Source organism: Vulpes vulpes, chromosome 3, assembly GCF_048418805.1.
Source record: "Vulpes vulpes isolate BD-2025 chromosome 3, VulVul3, whole genome shotgun sequence".
NCBI classification, from domain to species: domain Eukaryota; kingdom Metazoa; phylum Chordata; class Mammalia; order Carnivora; family Canidae; genus Vulpes; species Vulpes vulpes.
Window position 1 is genome coordinate 137,141,549 of NC_132782.1, and position 23,481 is coordinate 137,165,029.

General features: G+C 35.9%; 1 protein-coding gene across 13 annotated transcripts in view; it reads left to right on the forward strand.

Moving 5' to 3' along the window:
- Nucleotides 1–23,481, forward strand: part of COL24A1 (collagen type XXIV alpha 1 chain) — a 387,560-nt gene that overhangs the window by 353,440 nt on the left and 10,639 nt on the right. For all 13 annotated transcript variants that reach the window (XM_072754694.1, XM_072754691.1, XM_072754695.1 and 10 more), the window contains 4 exons: nt 8,493–8,528; nt 8,632–8,658; nt 21,482–21,547; nt 22,184–22,352. In XM_072754694.1, coding sequence (XP_072610795.1) covers nt 8,493–8,528; nt 8,632–8,658; nt 21,482–21,547; nt 22,184–22,352 — 298 coding nt within the window. The remainder of the gene's footprint in view (nt 1–8,492; nt 8,529–8,631; nt 8,659–21,481; nt 21,548–22,183; nt 22,353–23,481) is intronic.

A 23,481-nucleotide genomic window follows, 5' to 3' on the forward strand; every position in this document is an offset into this window, starting at 1 on the left:
AACAGCAGTGCTTCCATCTGCCTGCGAGTCCCTATCCTTTCTTAACCTGTTTCCTTATAACCTAAAATACTACATATCTATTTGGGATTTTTGCTTATTATCTCTCTCCTCACTAGATTATGGGCTCTGGAACACAGACATTTTAGCTGTTGTTGTTGTTGTTGGGTTTTTATATATATATATATATATATATATATATATATATATATATACACATTTGTATATATATATACATTTGTGTATATATATACAATATTTAATATATAGTATTTTATATATAGTGTTATTATATATATTATATATATAGTATTATTTAATATATACATATTAAAGATTTTATTTACTTATTTGACAGCGTGCACAAGCAGGCGGAGCCGCAGACAGAGAGAGAGGGAGAAATAGGCTCCCCACAGAGCAGGGAGCTGGATGTGGGACTCGATCCCAGGACCCTGGGAGCCACCCAGACACCCTCATCTGTTGTTGTTTTAAAGCTGTGTCCGCAACACCTAAGATAGTGCCTGTCTTATAGTTGCTGTTCAATAAATATTTAGTAAATTACTGGTGAATGAATTAGAAAACATTTGAGGTGTTGGGACATGATAGTTGTCTTTAAACATTTGAAAGGAAGAGAAAGAATCTGTATGAGTGACTCTCGAGGATAAATTTTAAATTTATTTATTGAATTTCTGTGCTTAGCTCCCCGAGAGACAGTGAGCTCCATGAGAGCATGAAGTATATTTGATACTCCCTAATTCCCAACCTGTCACAGGACTCAGCACATAATTAGCACAGAATAGATACTGTTAAGTAAATGGATGGAATGCTGAGGCTGATTCACTCAACATGATAATGAGCTGTGTAATATAATAAGGAACTGCTTATTTACATAGGGGCTCCACACAGGGCTTGATCTCAGGACCCTGATATCACAGCCTGAACCGAAGCCACAGTCACTCAACCGACTGTGCCACCCGGAGGCCCCAATAAGGAACTACTTTAAAACAATATAGTTTTACAAAATAATGCCTGTCAATAGAAGCCTAATGACTATCTTTCTGAGTTACGGGACTCATAGTCCTGCACTGAACAGGGAACTAGAATTCATACCTTTAAAGTCCCTTCCAGCTCTAAGAGTTTATGATTCTACATAAAAGAAAAATAAGTAGATTCCCCCATAAAAGAACAAAGAAAAGCACAGAACATAAAGAAAAGTTCTTTAAAGTAGAGGCTAGTCAAGTCAAGTCCGATTTCTATTTTGAATCCATGCACTTCTCTCATTCTTCATCACTGACACTGTTGTCCACATCGTCATGATGTCTCCCCTGGACTTCTGACTTCTTTGTCTTCTTTCCACTTTTCCCCACTACAATCCATTCTCTACATAGCAATCGACTGATGCCATTAAAGCATAAACCACATTATATCACTCACCTCTTTAAAACCTTCCTATGACTCCTTCTTGCAGAGAATGAAATCTAAACTCTCTACTTCAATCTACTAGGCCCTATAAGAACTAGCCCCAGTTTGCCCCTCTAGACTCATGATGTACACCTTTCCCCTTGCCACCATGCTGACTTTCTTTCTTTTCTTTGGAACATGCCTCCCTTTTACCTAGAAAATTCTTTCATCTACTCCTCACAAGGCTGGTTTTTAATCTCATTTTTCAGGTCTCTGCTCAACTATCATCTTTGAGAAGCCTTGCATGATCATGTAGTCATATTATTCCTGGTTATTCTCTTTCACAATATCCTGTTTTGTTTTCTTCATAGTAGTCAGCAGTATTTTAAATTATTTTTCTGTCTCCTCTGCTAGAATATAAACTCCATGAGAGCAGGGAACTTTGATACACTGGTTATCAGTATCCAGAAAAGAACCTACCACATATTACCTACATAGTAGGTAATATTTGAGAAATGAGTTAATAAATAAATGAATACTGCTCCCTAAAATTAAAAGCTAACAGCTATTTTCAATTCTGGCTGGTAAAGCAGCATTTTCTGAGTTAACATACTTATTAGTCTTTTGCTCTGTGGATTACTATAGTTCTTTTCATAAATGACGTGCAAACTCCCAATCTCCAAGGTGGGGAGGGGGCAAAGTGGTATTTAATATATGCAATAAAACTCACTTTTGAAAAAAGGATTAACTGGCACATTCAAACTTACTGGTTTGTTCTGGTTTTTATTGTTGAAAAACTGGTACTAAATTCTTTTTATCACTGCTTTCCCTTTGATTCCACTGTGATTTAAGGAACTTTTTAAAAATGATCTTTTAATTCCTAGAAATCATCTGCAATTTTCATAAACTGTACAATTAAATCATGCTCTGCTTTCATCCTATGGAAAAGTTTAGTAACATTTCTGATACTCTCATTAGGACTTCCTCAGTATATTCTGTATGTTTGTTTTCTTTAAGGGACTGGTTTAAATAATTGACTACCTAGAGACTTCTAGTTAACTATTATGTTTCCAAATATAATACTCTCAAAGGGCTCAGCCTCAAATAATACCAGTACATGGGGCACTTTTGTGGGTTTTTTTTTTTTTAAGATTTTATTTATTTATTCATGAGAGACACAGAGAGAGAGAGAGAGAGGCAGAAACACAGGCAGAGGGAGAAGCAGGCTCCATGCAGGGAGCCCGACGTGGGACTCAATCCCGGGTCTCCAGGATCAGGCCCTGGGCTGAAGGCGGGCCTAAACTGCTGAGCCCCCCGGGGCACTTTTGAAATGAACTTTTATTAGCCAAGATCTGTTGTATTGAGACAAATCTGATATTTCACTCTTCATACAAACCTCAGAAATACAAGAATCTATCAAGTGAGCTTTATAAATCTTATTTTTAAATCTTCCATGAAGCTGGCATAATAATTTATAAAGCTATGCCATTCTTACCAATTTATAAAGCTATGCCATTTTACACCAAGACCAAATTATGATTCAGTGCCTTAAAAAAAAGGTTACAGCTCATTATACAATATATGAAAAGTATCCCCTTTAAAAGAAATTTGGGTTTCTTGGCTAGGAGGCTTTATATCTTCTACAATATAACATTATAAACTCTAGTGCTGGTCCTAAATAGGTCCTCTCCACTGCTGAGAAAGTTGTTTCTGTATTGCCATATATGAAAGAATGCCTTTTTCCCTTTTATTCCCTATTTGCTCCATATCTGCCTGCCTATGGACTATTTTAGAAATAAGTCCCTGGACTCATATATACCCTAAACTAAGCCAGAGTTCTAAGACACCCTAAGAAGACTTCCTAGCATAGAATGTAGAACTCTCTTCACCTGCTTCAAAACTATCATGTTAATGGCAGACCAATCTCAAAAAGTTAAAAAGTCCATGAGACACCAATTTTAGAGCATGATTAATTTATGAAGTAAATAATGCAGAAATTATTACCAGAAATAATAGAATTAGTAAAAAAAAAAAAAAAGAAAGAAAAGAAAAAGAAAAAAGAAAAATTAACTCATAACAAAAATAATTTCCTAGTGTCAATCATCTGAAAATATTTAAATATTTTTTAAATATTTTATTTATTTATTCATGAGAGACACACAGAGAGAGAGGCAGAGACACAGGCAGAGGGAGAAGCAGGCTCCATGCAGGGAGCCCGATGTGGGACTCGATCCTGGGACTCCAGGATCACGCCCTGGGTCGAAAGCAGGTACTAAACCACTGAGCCACCCAGGCATCCCTGAAAAGGATTTTGATAAAATGTCATAACTTGAAATATATTGCTTAAAGCCACAGAAGTAGAAAAAATAGAGACTCATCTCAGCATTTGAATTTTTAGATTAGCTGCCTCATTTTTATAGCATATTATTTAATGAAAATCAAGTGTTGAAGAATACAATTGACATTTTTTCACATATTACCTCTAAGTTCACATGTTTCAGTTTTTTATTAGAATTGTCTTATTTGCCTCCAATTTGAAAGTGAGGAAGATGCATTAAAAGGAAAAGCTAAGTTATAGGGAAATATGTCCTAAATATTAACAAATTAAGAATTTAAAGCATATGTATATGATTCTTTTTAAAATTCATATAGCATAATTCTTTAAAATAAAAAATTAGTAAACTTTTAATTCAAGTACATACTTCCTTACATTCATGCACACTTCAAATTTAAAATCTCCAATTTGTAGACATGTGGTCACTTTCTTTCTTCAAATACAAAATATGAAGAAGAAAATTGATAAAATCTTTGAAAATCACAATTTAAAGTGAATTTTAGAGATTTATCTTCACCAAACCTTGTTACAATTGAGATATCTGAGATCCAAATATGTGGCAACAATTCAAGAACATACAGTTAATTGGATACAGAGATAAAACCAGAGGGATCCCTGGGTGGCACAGCGGTTTGGCACCTGCCTTTGGCCCAGGACCTTTGGCCCAGGGCGCGATCCTGGAGACCCGGGATCGAGTCCCACATCGGGCTCCCGGTGCATGGAGCCTGCTTCTCCCTCTGCCTGTGTCTCTGCCTCTCTCTCTCTCTCTCTCTGTGACTATCATAAATAAAAATTTTTTTAAAAAAATAACAGAGCCCAGGTCTCCCAATTCCCACACCACTGTACTTTTTTATTTATTATAGTAGTTCTCAGAAAATAAGCTTCAGGAGCCACTTGGGTAAGAAGATGATGATAGATAGATAGATAGATAGATAGATAGATAGATAGATAGATGATAGATCACTCTCACCTAAATTAAGAATAGCTCAGCCATTTATTTGGCAGATTCCACGAGTACATTCCCAATTTGTAGTTATTCTCTGTGCCTTATTATTCACTGAATCTATCCTAATCACATTACTTCTAATAAACCTTATTTAATATTACTAAATTCCCAATTAAACCCTCTAGATCAGTGACTCTCAACCAGGAATCATCCCCCCTCCCTAACACACACACACACACCCCACAGAAGACATTTGGCAATATGTGGAGATATATTTGGTTGTCACAACTAGGGAAAAGGGAGAGTTGCTAGTTGCGCCTAGTGAGTAGAGACTAATGATGCTGCTAAACATCCTACAATGCAAGCTTCTCAATTTACAAATGAGAATAAGGAAGCTCTCTATATCTAAGCCAGCATAAAGTAAAGATTATGAAACTAAGTCAAGATTGCATTTACATAAAGGCAAAGTCTAACATACTCAGGTTCAAGAACATGAACTTATGAGTATTTTTTCAGAGTAAGAAAAAAATGTTACCTTTGGAGGATCAAATGTAAATTCTGGAACTAAATGGAAAGACAGTCTAATTCCAATGGTAGTGCTTTGACTATGGCCAAATAATCACCATAACCATTCACAGTATTTACCATTTACATTATTCCCTTTAGGAAACTAACATAGACAATCATAATTTTATTATAGACTTCTTTTATTATAAACTGCTTTAGTTTATAGTATCTAGAGAGAGAGAATCACTTTTCTTATTAGTGAGCTAAAGGAATAGAAAAGAACTAATAAGTGTTATGTTGTTGAATAATATTTTGTTTTACTTGGCTAATTGCCGCATTCTACGTAGTTGTTTTCTTAGGGCTGTCTTGCCCTGTCTTGTTTGGTTGCAAGTATGTCATTTGATCATATTTGTGATGACCTGACTTGTTTTAAGTAACAAGCTAAAAAGAAATCAATAAAATGAGCAATAGAAAGTTTCTTCTTTCTATGATAAATCCCTCTTTCAAAGTCAAAGATAAACGTTTTGTCCTGAACCACCAGTGAGACTTTGCAAATGTCAGAAATATGCTAAGTGGGGTGAATGTCAACTGTTTATTTTTACAATGTTGTTCCAGATTGGAGGAACTTACATAGCCAAATTCATTCTGAGCCTCTCCATATTTAAAAGCTATCTCCAGGGACACCTGGGTGGCTCGGTGGTTGAGTGTCTGCCTTGGCTCAGGGCATGATCCTCGGTTCAGGGATCAAGTCCCACATCAGGCTCCCTGCGAGGAGTCTGCTTCTCCCTCTGCCTATGTCTCTGCCTCTCTCTCTCTGTCTCTCTCATGAATAAGTAAAATCTTTTAAAAAATTAAAATAATAAAATAATAAAAGCTATCTCCAACATGACATTTCCATAATTTATCTTGCATTTTTTGAGGTAGAAATTTTGTACATTCTTTACTTTAAATTGTAATCACAAGCCATGCAAACTAAGAAATGTCCAGCAGGCATGGTACTGGAGTACACTATCCTTTTTTAAGTTGCTGTTGCTTTCTCTAATTCCCCCAGGATATTTAGAATCAACAGCTCTGGCAGTACTTAATATAAGTCAAGCCTAATGGCGCCTGGGTGGCTCAGTCAGTTAAGCATCTGCCTTCGGCTCAGGTCATGATCTCAGGGTCCTGGGACCGAGCTCCACATCAGGCTCCCTGCTCAGCAGGGACTCTGCTTCTCCCTCTCCCTTTCTGATCTCTCTCATTCTCACTCTCTCTCAAATAAATAAAAATAATTTTAAAAATCAATATTATTCAAATCTCAACTGAAGATAAATTGTGTTCTATCATCTTTTAACCATAATCTGAATTTGACTCAATGTCATCTTACCATTCGGTTGACCATCAAGTAAGTGAAATTTTGAGTAGACATTCTATTTTTTTTAAGATTGTATTTATTTATTTGAGAGAGAGAGTGTGTGTGCACAGCAGGGGGAAGGGCAGAGGGAAAGAGAGAAGCAGACTCCCTCCTGAGCAGGGAGACCAACATGGGGCTCAATCCCAGAACCCTGAAATCATGACCTGATCAGAAGTCAGATGCTTAACTGACTGAGCCACTCAGGTGCCTCTAGAGCAGACATTCTTAACAATGATTACTATTGTTTCATTTTGAGAAATGTCAACGTAACTTTTCACATTTTACTAATGTATTTTTAACTATTCTAATTTCTAAATTAATACTAATTAATTCTGACATTATTCATTCATTCAATAACAATTTTAAAACACCTGCTACAGAGTAGACACTATTCTTGTTCCAGAAAATGGAAAGGTGACTAAGACACTCTTAAGGGTTCCTAGGGATTTTCCACTGTGTTATGTACTAGGGAATGCAGAGGCAATTAGTGGAGCAGGAGGGAGGTGGCCGGGGAGGGGTAAGCAAGGTGAGTATAATGTTTTAAAGGCTGTACTGGATGAGGAACTAGAGTTAAACAGAGAGAGAAGGTAAGGAGGAGCATTCCTGGTCAAGGAAATAGCACATGTAAGAGAACACATGTGTGAAAGAACTTTTTAAAAATTCAGACACCTACAAGTAATTAGTTATAGATGAAACGTAGGATGTGTCAGGGAGAGTAAATACAGGTGAGGCCCAGATCTTGAAGACGAGGCAGGGTGTACATTGATTAAGAACGTATACTTTTATATTCAGCTGACTTAGATTTTAATCCTAGCTCTAACCTGTATTTGCTGGTTGCCATTTTCTTAACTCTAAAATGGAAAGAAAGCACACAACATGGTATACAGTTCTCACAAAGTGAGCACACAATGTGGCATGTAATAAGTTCTCAATAAATGGTAGCTATCACTGTTATGAAGTTCATAACTTATGCTCTAGATGAAAAATAGCCATTGAATAGTGTAAAACTAAATTATAACCTGATTAGATTTCCATTTATAAGTAGAATGTAGTTAGCATAGTAAAGAGAATAAAGTCAGGATGTCAGATTAGGAGTCCAGGCAAAATGTGATGTCTCTGCTAGGGTTCTTATAACAAATTGCCATAGACTGGATGGCTTAAACAACAAACATTATCCAGATTAAGGTAATGGCAGGTTCAATGTCAGGTGAGGGTCCTCTTCCTTGTTTGCAGACAGCATTACAGGATATGCTGTATCCTCATATGGTAGAAAGAGAGATGGTATCTCTTTTGCCTCTTCTTAGAAGGTCACCACATTCATAAGGGCCCACATGATCAGATTACCTCACCTCCAAATGCCATCACATTGGAGATTAGGGCTTTCATATGTGAGTTTTGGGGGGACACAAACATTCAATCTATAGTATACGATTAACACTAAACTAAGGCAGTTGCTATGAAAGACTGAAAAATAGTATTTTGGAGAGATTTGGAGGTCAGTTCAGGAGTAGTAGATAGCTAAATTATAGGTAGATGTTGAAGGAGAAGGAGGTGTCTAAGAACACTAAAGTTTTCATCTTTGCTGATAAAGTGGATGGTAAATAGAAATAACAGGAAAAACATACTTAGGCAGTAATAACATTTTTAAATGTTAAATATTATGTTTATAATTGTTTATTAAAATGAAAACATTCAGTTTCTATTAATATCAATAGAACATGAAAGTAAATACCCAGCTTGTTCACGAATGTGTGTGATAGTTGAATGTGGAAAGAGCAAATAACTTCAAAATACTAAAACAGTTTTGACTCTTATGACCTGCTGCACACAAAAGGCTGAATCTTAGTTGTCTTGTTTCTATCAAACCAAAAGCATAAGATATACATATTGTGCTTTGTCTCCATTTCTTCTAGGGGCCTCAAGGGCCAAGAGGTCAACCAGGGCCTCCAGTGAGTTTATTTACATTTATATCTGCTTAGTGTTGATGTTTATATGCTTGCCTGGTTTGATATCTCTACTGAAAAATTCTTTTTAAAATTTGTTATATTATAGGGTCCACCTGGAGCACCAGGCCCAAGGGTAAGTTTTCCTGGTTTTGTTTACTTTATCTTAGTATATTACATTAACACTTTTTAAAGCTTATTCTAACAATAGCCAAACTGTGGAAGGAGCCTCGGTGTCCATCGAAAGATGAATGGATAAAGAAGATGTGGTTTATGTATACAATGGAATATTACTCAGCAATTAGAAACGACAAATACCCACCATTTGCTTCAACGTGGATGGAACTGGAGGGTATTATGCTGAGTGAAATAAGTCAATCGGAGGACAAACAGTGTATGTTCTCATTCATTTGGGGAATATAAATAATAGTGAAAGGGAATATAAAGGAAGGGAGAAGAAATGTTGGGAAATATCAGGAAGGGAGACAGAACATAAAGACTCCTAACTCGGGGAAACGAACTAGGGGTGGTGGAAGGGGGGAGGAGGGCGGGTGTTGGAGGGGAATGGGTGACGGGCACTGAGGTGGACACTTGACGGGATGAGCACTGGGTGTTTTTCTGTATGTTGGTAAATTGAACACCAATAAAAATTAATTAAAAAAAATAAAAATAAAAAGCTTATTCTAGCTCCCTATTAAAAGTGTTTCTCCTCCCTACCTCTATCCTTTTTGCTAATCCGATATAGAGTCTTCCCAGCTATAATAACAAAATCTAAGCCTAAACTTCTCGTCTCTAAAATGGGGATGATCTCATACTTTCTTGGGTGGATTTGAGGTTTTTTTTTTTTTTTTTTTAAGATTTATTTATTTATTTGAGAAAGGTGGGGGAGGGGCAGAGGGAGATAGAAAATCTCAAGCAGACTTCCCACTGAGTAGGGAGCCCAATAGGGGGCTCAATCCCATGACCTTGAGATCGTGACCTGAGCCAAAAATCAAGTGTTGGAGGCTTAACTGACTGAGCCATCCAGGTGCCCCTTGAGTTTTAAATAAGTAAAGCACACGGCACAATGCCTGACACAGTAAGTGCTCATAAATACTAACTCCCTCCATTTCTTCCCGCTTCAACTCCTGGCTCTCCTTTTTTAAATGTTTCTTTTCAGGGACACTTGGGTGACTCAGTGGTCTGCTCAGGTAGTGATCCCGGGGTCCTGGGATCAAGTCCCTTATCGGGCTCCCTGCAGGGATCCTGCTTCTCCCTCTGCCTATGTCTCTGTCTCTCTCTGTGTGTCTCTCATGAATAAATAAATAAAATCCTTAAAATAAATAAATGGGTGGCTCAGCGGTTTAGCACTGCCTTCAGCCCAGGGCCTGATCCTGGGGACCCGGGATTGAGTCCCACATTGGGCTCCCTGCATGGAGCCTGCTTCTCCCTCTGCCTCCTGTGTCTCTGCCTCTCTCTCTCTCTCTCTCTCTCATTAATAAATGAATAAGAATAAATAAATAAATAAATAAATAAATAAATAAATAAATAAATAAATGTATGTTTTCCTTTTCTACCAACCAGTAATCCACCTTTTAGGTGTAACGTGAATCCCTTTCAGTTGCCAGTGGCAGTGGAAGCCCTCAGACTTACTATTTGCTTGTTATCTGTAACAGCCCAGAGCTTGCTACCCTTATCTTTGAAATAATGCTTCCGTTGCCTCATTATCAACTGTTATCCCCTGGCTTCTCAAGTTCCAAGTTTGATTTCCCACATGCTTTGCATTCCCTCTCATACTTAATAATCTGTTTGTCTTCCTGCTTCCTGTAAGAGGTCTCCTTCCATCCCCAACCTTCTTCACCCATGCCCCACCCCTACAGCAGCCTGGTCAAATACAATGGTCCTTGTTTAGATTTCCTGCCTAAAAAAGATCTCCTGTTGGCCACATTATTCCAAACAATGTCTAGTCCTATGCCTTCTAGCCTTACTTATTTCCACATGCTGCTCTAGTGTCATTTGGATCTCTGACAGTTCTAGTTGGTGGATCACTGTGGTCTATTCTCAGCAGGCTAGAAACTCTTCATTCCTTTCAGCTTTTCACCAGGGCAAAGAGTAACTTTCAAGCAAGATGCCACAGGAAGATTATCCCCTTGGAAACAGGAGATTCGTGCTCTATGATTTAAAAAAATTACCCCCCTCCCCTTTCTGGCTATCAAACTAGGAGGTTGAAACCTTCCCTGGCATGAACATCAATGGGAATGCCTTTGTTTAATCTTCAATTATTCTCTACTTCCATTCTTCCTCCCCCTCCACCCTCACCCACCCCCACACCTGGATCTCCACAAAGCACGGGTTACAAATACCTTCATCAGTTTTCTTCTCATTTTACAATGACTTTGACATAACTGCCTTCCTAAGAAAGAATAAGTCCTAAAAAATCACTCGCAGACTAGAGGTGATTAGTGAAAATTTTCACATTGAAATACCAGATTTTGTGGCACCATAGCCCTTCTCACTTAGAAAACGTTTGCATGTGTTCCTATACAGCCAAAATGAAGTAATACGAGAGTTTTTTGTTCTGAACAAAATGTGGATAAGAATATATACTTTGAGGAATTATTAGGATTAAATAAGAAAATATATGTGCTTGTCGCATTGTAGATACTTAATAAATGTTAGTTTCTTTATCTCTTCTTTCTTTCCTTTTTGTCTTCCTTCTTCTTGGCCAATATGAAACCTGGTTTTTTTAGTATTATCTTTCCAGGATTTGCACAGTCCATTGTAGCAAAGTGGCAGTTTAACCCTGAGAAGATGACTTCTAGAGCAGAAATCTAAGTGTCAATGAGAAAACACCTACATAATTCTTTCTAAGGTCAACATACGATCATATCTTCTTTGAAACTCTTCTTAATTTCTTCTCATCACACTGTAAGGTAGAACTGATCACCTCCCCTTGTTATTGATAATCATTTTCATGCCAGTCTGTTTTTATTATGAGATTGTGAACTCTCTGAAGGTGGAAACCATTATTTAATTTCTTTTCCATTCAAGCCCTTAATAGGTGTCTGTTGAGTGAACAAAAAGCAAGTTCATCTCTTGGAAAATTTCAGTGAGAATCCTCCAAGATAGAATATTTCACTTGGAGGGAAATAATGTCTAGAATTGAAGAGTATCATAGAATTAGAGATAGACAATCTCTTTGTAGTTTATTTAGCAATTATTTGGGACTGACTTGTGACTCATTAGTGGTTTCTTAAGACCAGTTTAGTGAGTCTTATTCATAATTCTTTTGAAATGAAATGAAATAGAAAAAAATGTGGGGAGTAACTGCTTACTGGGTACAAGGTTTCTTTTAGAGGTGATGGAAGTGCTCCAAAATTAAATAGTGCTGATGGCTACATGACATAGTGAATTACTAAAAGCAACTGAATCGTGCACTTTAAAAATGATTAAAATGGTGGATTTTATGTTATGTGAATTTTACTTCAATAAAAAAGAAAAAAATCAGTATATCAGGCCTAGTAAGAATATTGTAAAACTATTCAATTAAATGACTGTATTTTTGTATGAACCTTATCATGAAGTAAAAATATATTTCTTACTATGGGCCAAAATAAGTTTGAAAACCTCAACTCTAGTTTAATTTCCTCTTTTTAAGACCTAGAAGTAAAGTAACTTGCCCAAGTTCCTAAGAATAACTAAACAGAAGTGTTTCTGGATAAGGTATATATATTGATGGTGCTTTTGGATATTATCACAGTGATATTATCACAGTGATGGCCAGCCATCACTGCACATGGTAAAATATTTAGAAACTAACAAATCTACAATAGAATGCCAAAGTTAACCAAAAATGATTGGTGGGGTAAAAGGAAGAACAAGATGAGTATGTGTGTTGGAGTGGGGGTGGAAACAGTAATCACTAAAAATAATTGGGAAAAGAATTGTGAAGATTTCATTCCCCCAAGGTATAATGAATCCTAGTTCCCCTCATAGTGCCAACAATCTGATTACTTCTTATTCTCTATATTTCTATTTTATGTGCATGTTTTTGTGAACTTTAAGTGATTTTCATGTGAGAACGTGTTCTCTCTAACAAAAACACATTGAGGGAGCTACTGCTTTTGGATTCCATCCCTGTACCTAATGGGAGTTTTACACTCAGATGTGGGCACTTAGATGTTGCTGAATAACTTCCCCAGCAAATCCTTTTAATATGTGCCAGGCATGAGTTAGGCTTTAGGATTACCCTGGGAATTATGCAGATATGTGTATTGCCAAGAACATTTATGGGTGACCAAGTATTATGACATTTCTTTTCTTTCCAGTGCCTGTTAGGAGGGGGTAAAAAAGCCTTTTTTATTGAGTTGACATTTAAAATTGCTAGTGCCTTACTATGCATTAAGTCACATATTCTACACTATTAACGCACTAAAAGTCATTGTATTCTTCACTGCCACACATTCACAGGAAATAAAGTATGGTCGTTTTACTTAAGAATATTCATCTAAGTCTTCTGTTGATGGGTATTTGCTTCCCATCTTTTGCTAATACAAACACTACAAATGTCCAGTTCATATTCTTACATTTTGCAGAATATTTATAGGACTAATTCCCAGCAGTGGGATGGTTCAGTGTAAGGGATAATGAGCATATTTATTTATTATTGTTGTTAATTTGGGTACGATATACATAACATAAATTTATTATTTTAACCATTTTAAGTATATAGTTCAGTGACTTTAAGTACCTTCACATGTTGTGCAACCATCTCCACCACCCATCTCTAGAACTTTTTCACTCTTTCAAAACTGAAACTCTGTACCCATTAAATAATAATTCCTCACTCCTCCCTTCCCCAGCACCTAACAACTACGATTCTACTTTCTGTCTCTATTAATTTTGCTACTCCAAGAATGTCATGTAAATGACAGTCATACAGTATTTGTCCTTTTATGACTGGCTTACTTTACTTAGCATAATATCTTCAAGATTCATCTGCACTTCAGCCTGTGTTGGAATTTCTTTCCTTTTTGAGGCTGAATAATATTCCAGTGTGTGTGTGTGTGTGTGTGTGTGTGTGTGTGATAAACCACACAGTGTCTGGTTTATCCAGGTGGACATATGAGTTTTTTCCATCTCTTAGTTATTGTGAATAATATTGCTATAAACATAGGTGTACAAATTGAGTCTTTCCTTTCAATTCACTTTGAATTATACACCCAGAAGGGACATTACTGGATCATATAGTAACTCTACATTTAATTTTTTGAGGTATTGTCATGCTCGCTTCAGCAGCACGTATACTAATTTTTTGAGGTACTGCTATACTATTTTATAGAAGCTGCACCCTTTCACATTCCCACAAGCACTGCGCAAGGTTCCGATTTCTCCACATCCTTGCCAACACTTTTTATCTTCCGGATTGTTTGTTTTGTAACACCCATCCTAATGGGTGTGAAGTGATATCTACTTGTAGTTTTGATTTACATTTCCCTAATGATTAGTGAGGTTGAATATCTTTTCACGTGCTTATTAAATTATATATTTTCTTTGGGAAAATGTCTATTCAAGTCCTTTGCCCATTTTTGAATTGGGTGCCTTGCTTACTGTTGTTAGGTTGTAGGAGTTCTTTATATATTATATTTATATATTAATTATATATAATTATATATTTAATTATATATTTATATAATTAATTTATATATTAATCCCTTATCCAATATATGATACAAGCATTTTCTCCCATTCCATGGGTTGCCTTTTCACTCTGTTGATAGTGTCCTTTACCCAGTTTTTAATTCTGATATAGTCCAATTTGTTTATATTGTCTTGCCTTGCTTTTACTGTCATATCCAAGAAATCATTGCCAAATCCAATGTAATGAAGTTTTCCCCCTATGTTTCCTAAGAGGTTTATAGGTTTAGACCTTATATTTAAGTCTTTGATTTATTTTGAGTTTATTTTTGTATATGATATAAGGTAAGGGTCTAGCTTTCATTCTTTTGTATGTGGATATCAAGTTTTCCCAGCACTATTTGTTAAAGACTCTTCTTTCCCAATTGAATGGTCTTGATACCTTGATCAAAAATCATTTGACCATATGTATGAGGGTCTACTTCTGGACTCTATTCTATATTGGTCTATGTCTGTCTTTATGATAGTACCACATTGTTTTGATTACTGTAGCTTTGTAGTAAATTTTGAAATTGAAGTGTGAGGCCTTTAACTCTGTTCTTTTTCAGGATTATTTTGGCTATTTGGAATCTATATTTTCTTTTATATTTACCCATATAGTTTAGCAGTGCTCTTTATTTCTTCATTTGGTTTCAAGTTTCTGCCTAGTATCCTTTAATTTCAGTTTGAAGTACTCCCTTTATTATCTTTCTAGGGAAGGTTTGCTAGTGATAAATTCTCCTAGTTTTTGTTTATCTAGGAATGTCTTCATTTTTTCTTCATTTTTAGGGTAGTTTTAATGGATATAGAATTCTGGGTTGAGGTTCTTTTTCTTTCAGCACTCTGAATATGTCATCCCACACCTTCATGCCCTTATGATTTTTTTAAAGATTTTATTTATTTATTCGTGAGAGACACAGAGAGTCAGAGACGTAGGCAGAGGGAGAAGCAGGCTCCACTCAGGGAGCCCAATGTGGGACTCCATCCCAGGACTTCAGAATCACTAAGGCAGACGCCCAACCACTGAGCTACCCAGGCGTCCCGCCTTTATGATTTTTAATGAAAATTTAGCTGTTAATCTCATTGAGGACCTCTGGGGGTCTAATGAGTCTTCTCTCTTTCTGCTCTCAAGATTCTCCCTTTGTCTTTAGCTTTCAACAATTTATGATGTTTCTGGGGAGTTCACTGAGCTTCTTAGATTTGTAAGTTAATGTTTCTCATCAAATGTTCAGCTATTCCTTTTTTTTAAATTAAGATATAATTGACATAAAAACATTTTATTACTTCCAGGTGGTTTTGGTTCTTTCCATTTCTTTTCTGTTGAAAATAATGCTCCAGTGAACATAGGAAAGCATATATGTTTTCAAAATAGCATTTTTGTATTCCTCAGATAAATACCCAGAATTGGACTAGCTGGATCATATGGTAATTCTATTAATTTTCTGAGGAATCTCCATATTGTTTTTCACAGTGGCTGTACCAGTTTACATTTTCAGTAACTGTACAAGAGCTTCCTTTTCTCCACATTGTCTCCAACACGTGTTATTTCTTGTCTTTTGATAATAGCCATTCTAACAAGTGTGAAGTAATCACTCATTGTGGTTTTGATTTGCACTTCCTGATGATTAGTGATGTTGAGCACCTTTTCATAAATGTGTTGGCCATTTTTATGTCTTCCTAGGACATATCAATATCAATTCAGATCTTCTTCCAAATTTTTAATTGGATTGTTTTGGGTTATTTGCTATTGAGTTGTCTGAATTCTGTATATATTTTGGATACTAACCCTTTATTAGATTATATGATTTGCAAATATTTTCTTCCATTCAGTAGGTTGCCTTTTCATTTTGCTGATTGTTTCTTTTGCTGTGCAGAAGCTTCTTAGTTTAATGTGGTCTCAAGTGTTTATGTTCGCTTTTGATACCTTTGCTTTTGTTGTCAAATCCAAAAAAGCAATGTTCACCAAAACTGATATCAAGGAGTTTACCACCTGTGTTTTTTCAAGTCTTTTCCATTTTCAGTTAATGTTTGTATATGGTTAAGGCAATGGTCCAGTTTCATCCTATTGCATGTGGCTAACCTGTTTTCCTAATACTGTTTATTGAAGAGACTACCCTTCCACATTATATATTTTTGGCTCCTTTGTTGTGACACAACATATGCATGGATTTATTTCTGGGTTTTCTGTTCTGTTCCATTGGTCTGTATATGTCAACTTTAATGCCAGTACCATATTATTTTGATATTAAATAGAGTTTGAAATTTAGGAACATGATACTTGCAGCTTTGTTCTTCCTCAAGATTGCTTTGGCTATTCAAAGTCTTTTGTGATTCTATAAAAATTTTAGAATTGTTTGTTCTATTTCTGCAAAAAGTGCCATTGGAATTTTGATAAGAGATTGCATGACTCTGTAGATTGGTTTAGTATGGAAATTTTAGTATGGAAATTTTAACAATATTAATTATTTTAATCCAAGCATGGACTATTTTTTCATTTATTTGTGTCTTCTTATTTAATTTCTTTCATCACTGTCCTATGGCCATTATTTCTTGAAATATTCTTTCTGCCCCTCTTTCTCTCTTCTCCCCTCCTAAGACTCCCATTATGCATATGTTAGCACTTTTCTTTATGTTTCATAGGTTTCAGAGCCTCTGTTCATCTTATTCATTCTTTTATCTGTTTACTCTTCTGACTGGAAAATCTGAATAAACCTGTCTTCAAGTTCATTGATTCTTCTGTCTACTGAAATCTATTGTTGAGCCTCTCTAGTAAATTTTTATTTCATTTTTTGTACCTTCCATCTGCAGAATTTCTATTTGGTTCTTTTCCATAATTTCATTTTTTTGTCATTGATATTCTTTATTTGTAATGTATCTTTTTCCTTTAGTTCTATAGACATGATTTCCTTTAGTTTTCTGAACATATCTAAAATAGCTAATAAATATCTTTGTCTAATAAGTACAACATCTGGGCTCCCTCAGGAGCAGTTTCTATCGATTGATTGCATTTTTGCTTGCTTATGGGCCATACCTTAATATTTCTTTGCATGTCATGTAATTTTTTGTTGAAAACTGTGCATTGTAAATAATATAATGTGGCATTTCTAGAAATAAATTTGCTCCCTTGAGTTTATTTAAACCCTTGAGTTTATTTTTGTTGCTATTTGTTATTGTTTGGTGACTTTTCTGAATATTATAAAATCTGTATTCTTTGACATGTGTCCACTGAAGTTTCTACACAGCTTAGTGGCCAGCTAACAATTGGAGAGAGATTTCCTTAAATGGCAGAACCAGTAAGTCTCCCAGTTTGTTTGTTTTTTTAAGATTTTATTTATTTATTCATGATAGACATAGAGAGAGGGGGCAGAGACACAAGAGAGGGAGAAACAGGCTCCATACTGGGAGCCCGACGCAGGACTCGATCCCTGGACTCCAGGATCGCGCTCTGAGCCAAAGGCAGGCACTAAACCGCTGAGCCACCCAGGGATCCCCAAGTCTCCCGGTTTTTACCAAATGTCTCTGTGTATATTGGAACACCCCTCATTGCTCAACCAGGCAACAACTGAAAACTATAACTTACCTTTAACTTCCTGACTTTGCAGAGACTGAAAGCTAGAGGAGAAAACTTAGAGCCTTCTCGGATATTTTCTAAGCATGTGCACAACTCTACCTGTGTACATGGACTTCTAGATTTCCAGAAATATGTCAAAATAAGTCATTGTGGATATCTCATTCCCTACCTTTTTCTTGTATGCTTTTTGTTAGCTTATTGTTTGCCCCAACTGCTTTTTAGTGCTCCAGACAGCCACAAAGTTAAACAATTCCCTCTAAATGTTTTTGAAAAATGCTCCAGGGTACAGGTGTTTTGCACTGGATGAGCTGTGAGTCAAGTAAAAGAAAGACAACTTTGCAAGTAGTGTCCTCCAGGGAACCACCAGACAAGTCAGATAATGATAATTTACTGGAAATGACTCTTTGAAGCAACTCCAACCCTATACTGCTCCCGCCTGTGGCTTTTAGGCTTCTTGTTTTTACTGTAATTATAGGCTGTTGTTTTTTAGCTACTGCAGAACTGAAAAAGAAGACATGGGGACAAAAGAAAGATAGAGAGAGAAAAAGAGACAGACAGACAGACAGACATGGGAAGAAAGAAAGACATAGAAAGAAAGAAAAACATGGGAATAGGGCAAATTAAAGTTCTATGAAGCTCACTGCCCTTACTGAGATCCAGCTATTTTTCCTGAATCTCCCCGGATTGCTGCAAGCATTTTGTTAATTTCCATAATCCTGAAAAACTTCACTCTTGACATTTTTTCCAGTTTTCTCATTGCATTTATAGGAGAGAAAATTCTGGGAGGTTATTACTCCACTGTTTTCACTGTCTCCTAAATCTCCAATCTTGAGTATACAGCACTTTAATAATCTGTGTGCTGAAATAGAAGAACATACAGAACACTTCTGCTGCACACTGAAGTATAGCATTTGCTTCAGTTACAAAGGGAACTAGTTGCTCTTTTCATAGAACACCATATTTACTTGACAGACTAACAGTGTTATACAAATGTGAGTACTTGGCAGATATTTCCTTAAACATGATTGAAGTGAGCCTGTCATTTCAAGAAAACTACTGACAGAAGTTGATGCCAATGATAAGTCTCAAGCTTCCAAGCAAAAATAAAAATTGGGGAAAACTTTTTTTTTTTAAGATAAATTGGGGAAAACTTTTGTTTACCACTGTGTGTTTAATAGCTTCCCAGTACTTATACTCTTCAGATGAGATTGGTGATGATGTTAACAAATGTAAATATGTGATAATAATGAAATGTGTCAGTATTTGGAAGATTTACATAATTCCATGAACCAGTGTTTTCTAAATAAGCAATGCATAATTTAACAAATCATGGATACATAAAAGATTCTTTCACAGTTTAAGATAGACCAAAAGATTTTAAAATAAAAAGCACAAAAGAGTTCATAGACGATTTCAGATTTCACATTTCAACTAACCATTAAGAAACTATCATTTGTTGGGAACCTGGGTGGCTCAGTGGTTGAACGTCTGCCTTCGGCTCAGGTCGTGATCCTGGGGTGTTGGGATCGAGGCCCGAATCAGGCTCCCTGAATGGAGCCTGATTTTCACTCTGCCTGTGTCTCTGCCTCCCTCTATGTGTCTCTCATGAATAAATAAGTAAAATCTTTTTTAAAAAACCTATCATTTGTCAAGTTTTGGTATAATATCAAAGAAGAATATCCATACTTATATGAAAAGGCTGCTAAAATAATCCTATTTCCTCTCGGAGTGGTGAAGTCTGCCCATCTGAGGCTCCATGCTCAGGGTGGTGTCTGCTTATCCCTCTCTCTCCTCCTCAGCCCTTTCCCCTAATTGAGGGACATGCTCTCATCTCAAATAAAAAAAAAAAAAAACTAAGTTAAATAAATAAAATATCTGTATAGCTCTATAAGGTCAGATTTTCTTCATGTATTTCCACTAAAATAACAAAACAAATTGAATACTGAAGGAAATATGACAGTCAAGCTATCTTCTATCAATCCAGACATTAAAGATATGTACAAACGTGTAGAACAGTGCCATTCTTTTCACCCATTTTTTTTGTTTTGGAAAACGCAATCCTTTTTCATTAAAATATTTGTATTAACATAGATGGGTTATTTTAAAGCAAATAACACAAATAGTTTTAAAATTTGTGTTTTAATTTCTACTGTGGTAAATACCAAAAGACATAACTCACATAAATAAGTTCTTTAAGGCCCTTAATAATATTTAAAAGTGCAAAAAGGTCCTGAACTGAAGAGTTTGAGAACTGCTTATGCTAGGTTTTCTAAGCTCAAAGCCATAATCACAAACCAACTGGAAAATATAAAAGTAGCTACTATTTAGTACTTAATTCACTTGCCTATGTTTAGTGCCAATATTTTTATGTGACTCATGCCCAAAATCTGTTCATCCGCACAGGCATGATGGTCAGAATTATTTAATCTGCATAGAAACTTTTACACTCACCCTTTCTGCTTTGTGACTAGGCCACATTTCTCTATGTGATAGCTCGTGCAAGGCTATTACTCTGCCTGGAAAGCTCTCCTAGCCCCTCTCCTCACAATTCTTATTCTTCAGATCTCAGATCAGATGTCACTATCTCAGGGAAACCTTCCTTGATCTATTCTTCCAAAGCTCTTATCCTCCAGATTTCACTAAAACCTCCCAATCTCTTTTATGGGTCAAAGCACATTTTTTCTCTCATAGTACAGATCACAACTTGCAATTATGTAGATGTAAGATTTGATCGGTACCTTTCTCTCCCTTAAACTTCAGTTTCACAAGGGTGGTTTTCTTTTTAGCTTACCGTTTGTCCTCAATACGTATCACAGTGTTTGGCAGTATGTATGTACAGAATGATTCAATTATTTTCCAATATGAAAAACACATGTTGAGGCAAGGAAGAGTGCATTTTATTGATTGTCCCATCATTTTAAATAGTTTTTCAAATTACTAGCCATGAGTTATGAGAGATCTGTTGAAAACAGTTTTCATTGTATGGCCCTCCAAGTAAAAAGATATCTTAGCAGCACAATCATTCTGAAAGAAGTTAGATTGCTTGATTTGTTTATACAGATGCCATTTCACAGAACTTTCTCCCAACTCATGCTTCTTAGTTTCCAAGCTTTTTAAAAAATAAAATACAAAAAAGACTTTTACTAATGGTTATCCTGAGCCTTTCTCTAAAAATATCTTTTATTAAATACAGGAGGAGATTGGATTCATGCTGTATTATTTCTTTTGGGACTAATGGTGCATTTTCCAACTTCAGAAATTGTTTTTAAGACCGCAAAAGTATCAGATTAAACGAATGTGGTGACTACCTCAGGACAGTAGTATTTTATTATATTTTCCTTCCAAGAATGTAACTGTTATAAATTACTACAGTTATTTATTCTTCACTTTACAATTTATTAACTGAGGGGGTCATATTTCATTCTTCTTCCATCTGAGTAACTTTTGTGTGTGTTTTTATGTAGCAGTGACAAATAGTTTTTCATTTGAAGGCTCTAGACTTTGGTCCTGTTCTAATTAGGAGACTTTTGAGATTTGGATGAAGGCAGCATATTGTCCTTTCAGATATCCAGGCAAAATTGGTAAGATCTGTCTAACCATAAAAGTTACAAACCCCTTTCTGATAACAAGTCTAGGATACTTTAATAACACAGCTTTCAGAATTTACAGCCTCCACTTTCGAGCACTCAGTGTTGATGTTACTGCTAATCTCAAATAGTTTTGGTTTACACAGAAACAAATGGATATCAATGCTGCTATTCAAGCCCTGATTGAATCACATACTGCCCTACAGATGGAGGTAATATATCTGGCTTTATTTACATTGGCACTCTCAATATACAAATTAAACAGAACATTTTTTTCAGAGTCCAAAATGTGCCTTTATCTCAAAGATTGGATTTAAAACATATTGAACATAATGAAACTATTTTTAAGGACAAAGTAAGCATTTTTAATAAACAGAAATATATGCATGGGATGTTTTTTAAGCAAAAACACTTAAAACTGAAATGTAAGACATTTAAGGAATTTTTTAAGAAGGAATTAGATACTGTAGAAGAAAATAGTTAAATGAAATTAGCCGTTTCTTAAAATGGGATCTATCATTGTTAATTATTTTTCTTATTTAAACTCTATTCAATATATAATTTCTTTAAAACGTTATACTACAATTGGCACAATAATTGTTAAGTTTTATGTTGGCTTGAAAACCAGGCCTTTAGAGTGAATTTAATCTCTTACTTAGAATCAAGATTAATAAAGCACATAGGCCTATATTTAAATATAAACTGTTCTTTACACCCCGCTCCAACTCATTGCACACAACAAGAATACATTTTTCTTCTGTCTTGGTCCATGTTGATCATGACGGTTACCTACTGTGATGGCGACTCCATGCTTTTCTGCTAATACGATTCCTGTGATGACTTGACAGAGCTACCAGAATACCGAAGTGACTTTAATTGACTACAGTGCAGAGATATTCAAGACCCTGAACTACCTTAGCAATTTACTGCGCAGCATCAAGAATCCTCTTGGCACACGAGATAACCCAGCACGAATCTGCAAAGATTTGCTTAACTGTGAACACAAAGTATCAGATGGTAAGTTCTTGGTTTTTCTCAAACTCTGATATCTAATTTCATCATTTCAGTGTGTTTGAGATTTAGAATGTATTCACTTCAAATCTTAATCATTTTGATAGAACCAGTGTAGAAGGCATTTGAATGTTATCAAAAACCAAATGCTCTTAGAGGGAGACATGATTCTGAAATCAGAGTATCCTTTTCTGGGGGTGCACATGACAAATGTCCTCTATACAGCCTTACTGATTCCCAGCTTTTCCTACTTCACCCTAACGATATCACTTGCTTACACTTTGTGCTTGGAACTTATCACATGCATGTTAAAAATGAGAATAGGAAGGACTGATCTTTGGGTTAACAGGAGTTAACTAATCTATCAGGTCCACCAAAGGTGGCAACATGAAAAAAATATGGTAGAGTGCCTACCACCACTTGTCCTTAAATTATGGTTTTTAAACAATATGGAAATTAAGTGCATCATTGCAGAGCCAATGAGTAGGCAAATGATTTGGTATTCTTGGAATTTTTTTCATCCCTACACTGATAGCCCAAAATCCACTAACCAGAGGTGCAAAAATCAATTTAGAGTAGAAGCATCAAGGAAAAGTTTTAAAGCAAGTAGAAGATTTATAATTATCTAATGAAAAATAGGGGAACCCTGTCTGCTACAATACACATTTCATTTTCATTTCTATTGAGTCTGTGGTCAGCTGTACAATCAATACTAGTAGTTATCTTTTTTTTTTTTTTTTTTTTTGCTGAAAACTCTATTCCCTACACAGTGTTAAAAGCATCAAATAGCTAACAAAATACTGAGGACATTTCAAGTCAATATTTCAAAGAAGATGGCAGACAGATGAACACACTTAGAACTGCTTTTACCCTGGGTGTGTTCACAAACTACATCCTGGTTTTGGTGGCTTCATGGGACCTGGGATCAAAAGTTGGAATCTGTGACCCACCAAACGTGGGGATTTAGAATGCTTTCAAAGGGCTCCACTCTAAGAGTAAACATACACTGGAAGAAAAGAGACATTCATACAGATTGTAGCCTAGCTTCACATCATGAAGACCCCTCAGAATCTTACATTTTGAACTTGGACTGAGATTGTTCCAGACTGCTTGTAACCCACCCCATATCTGACAG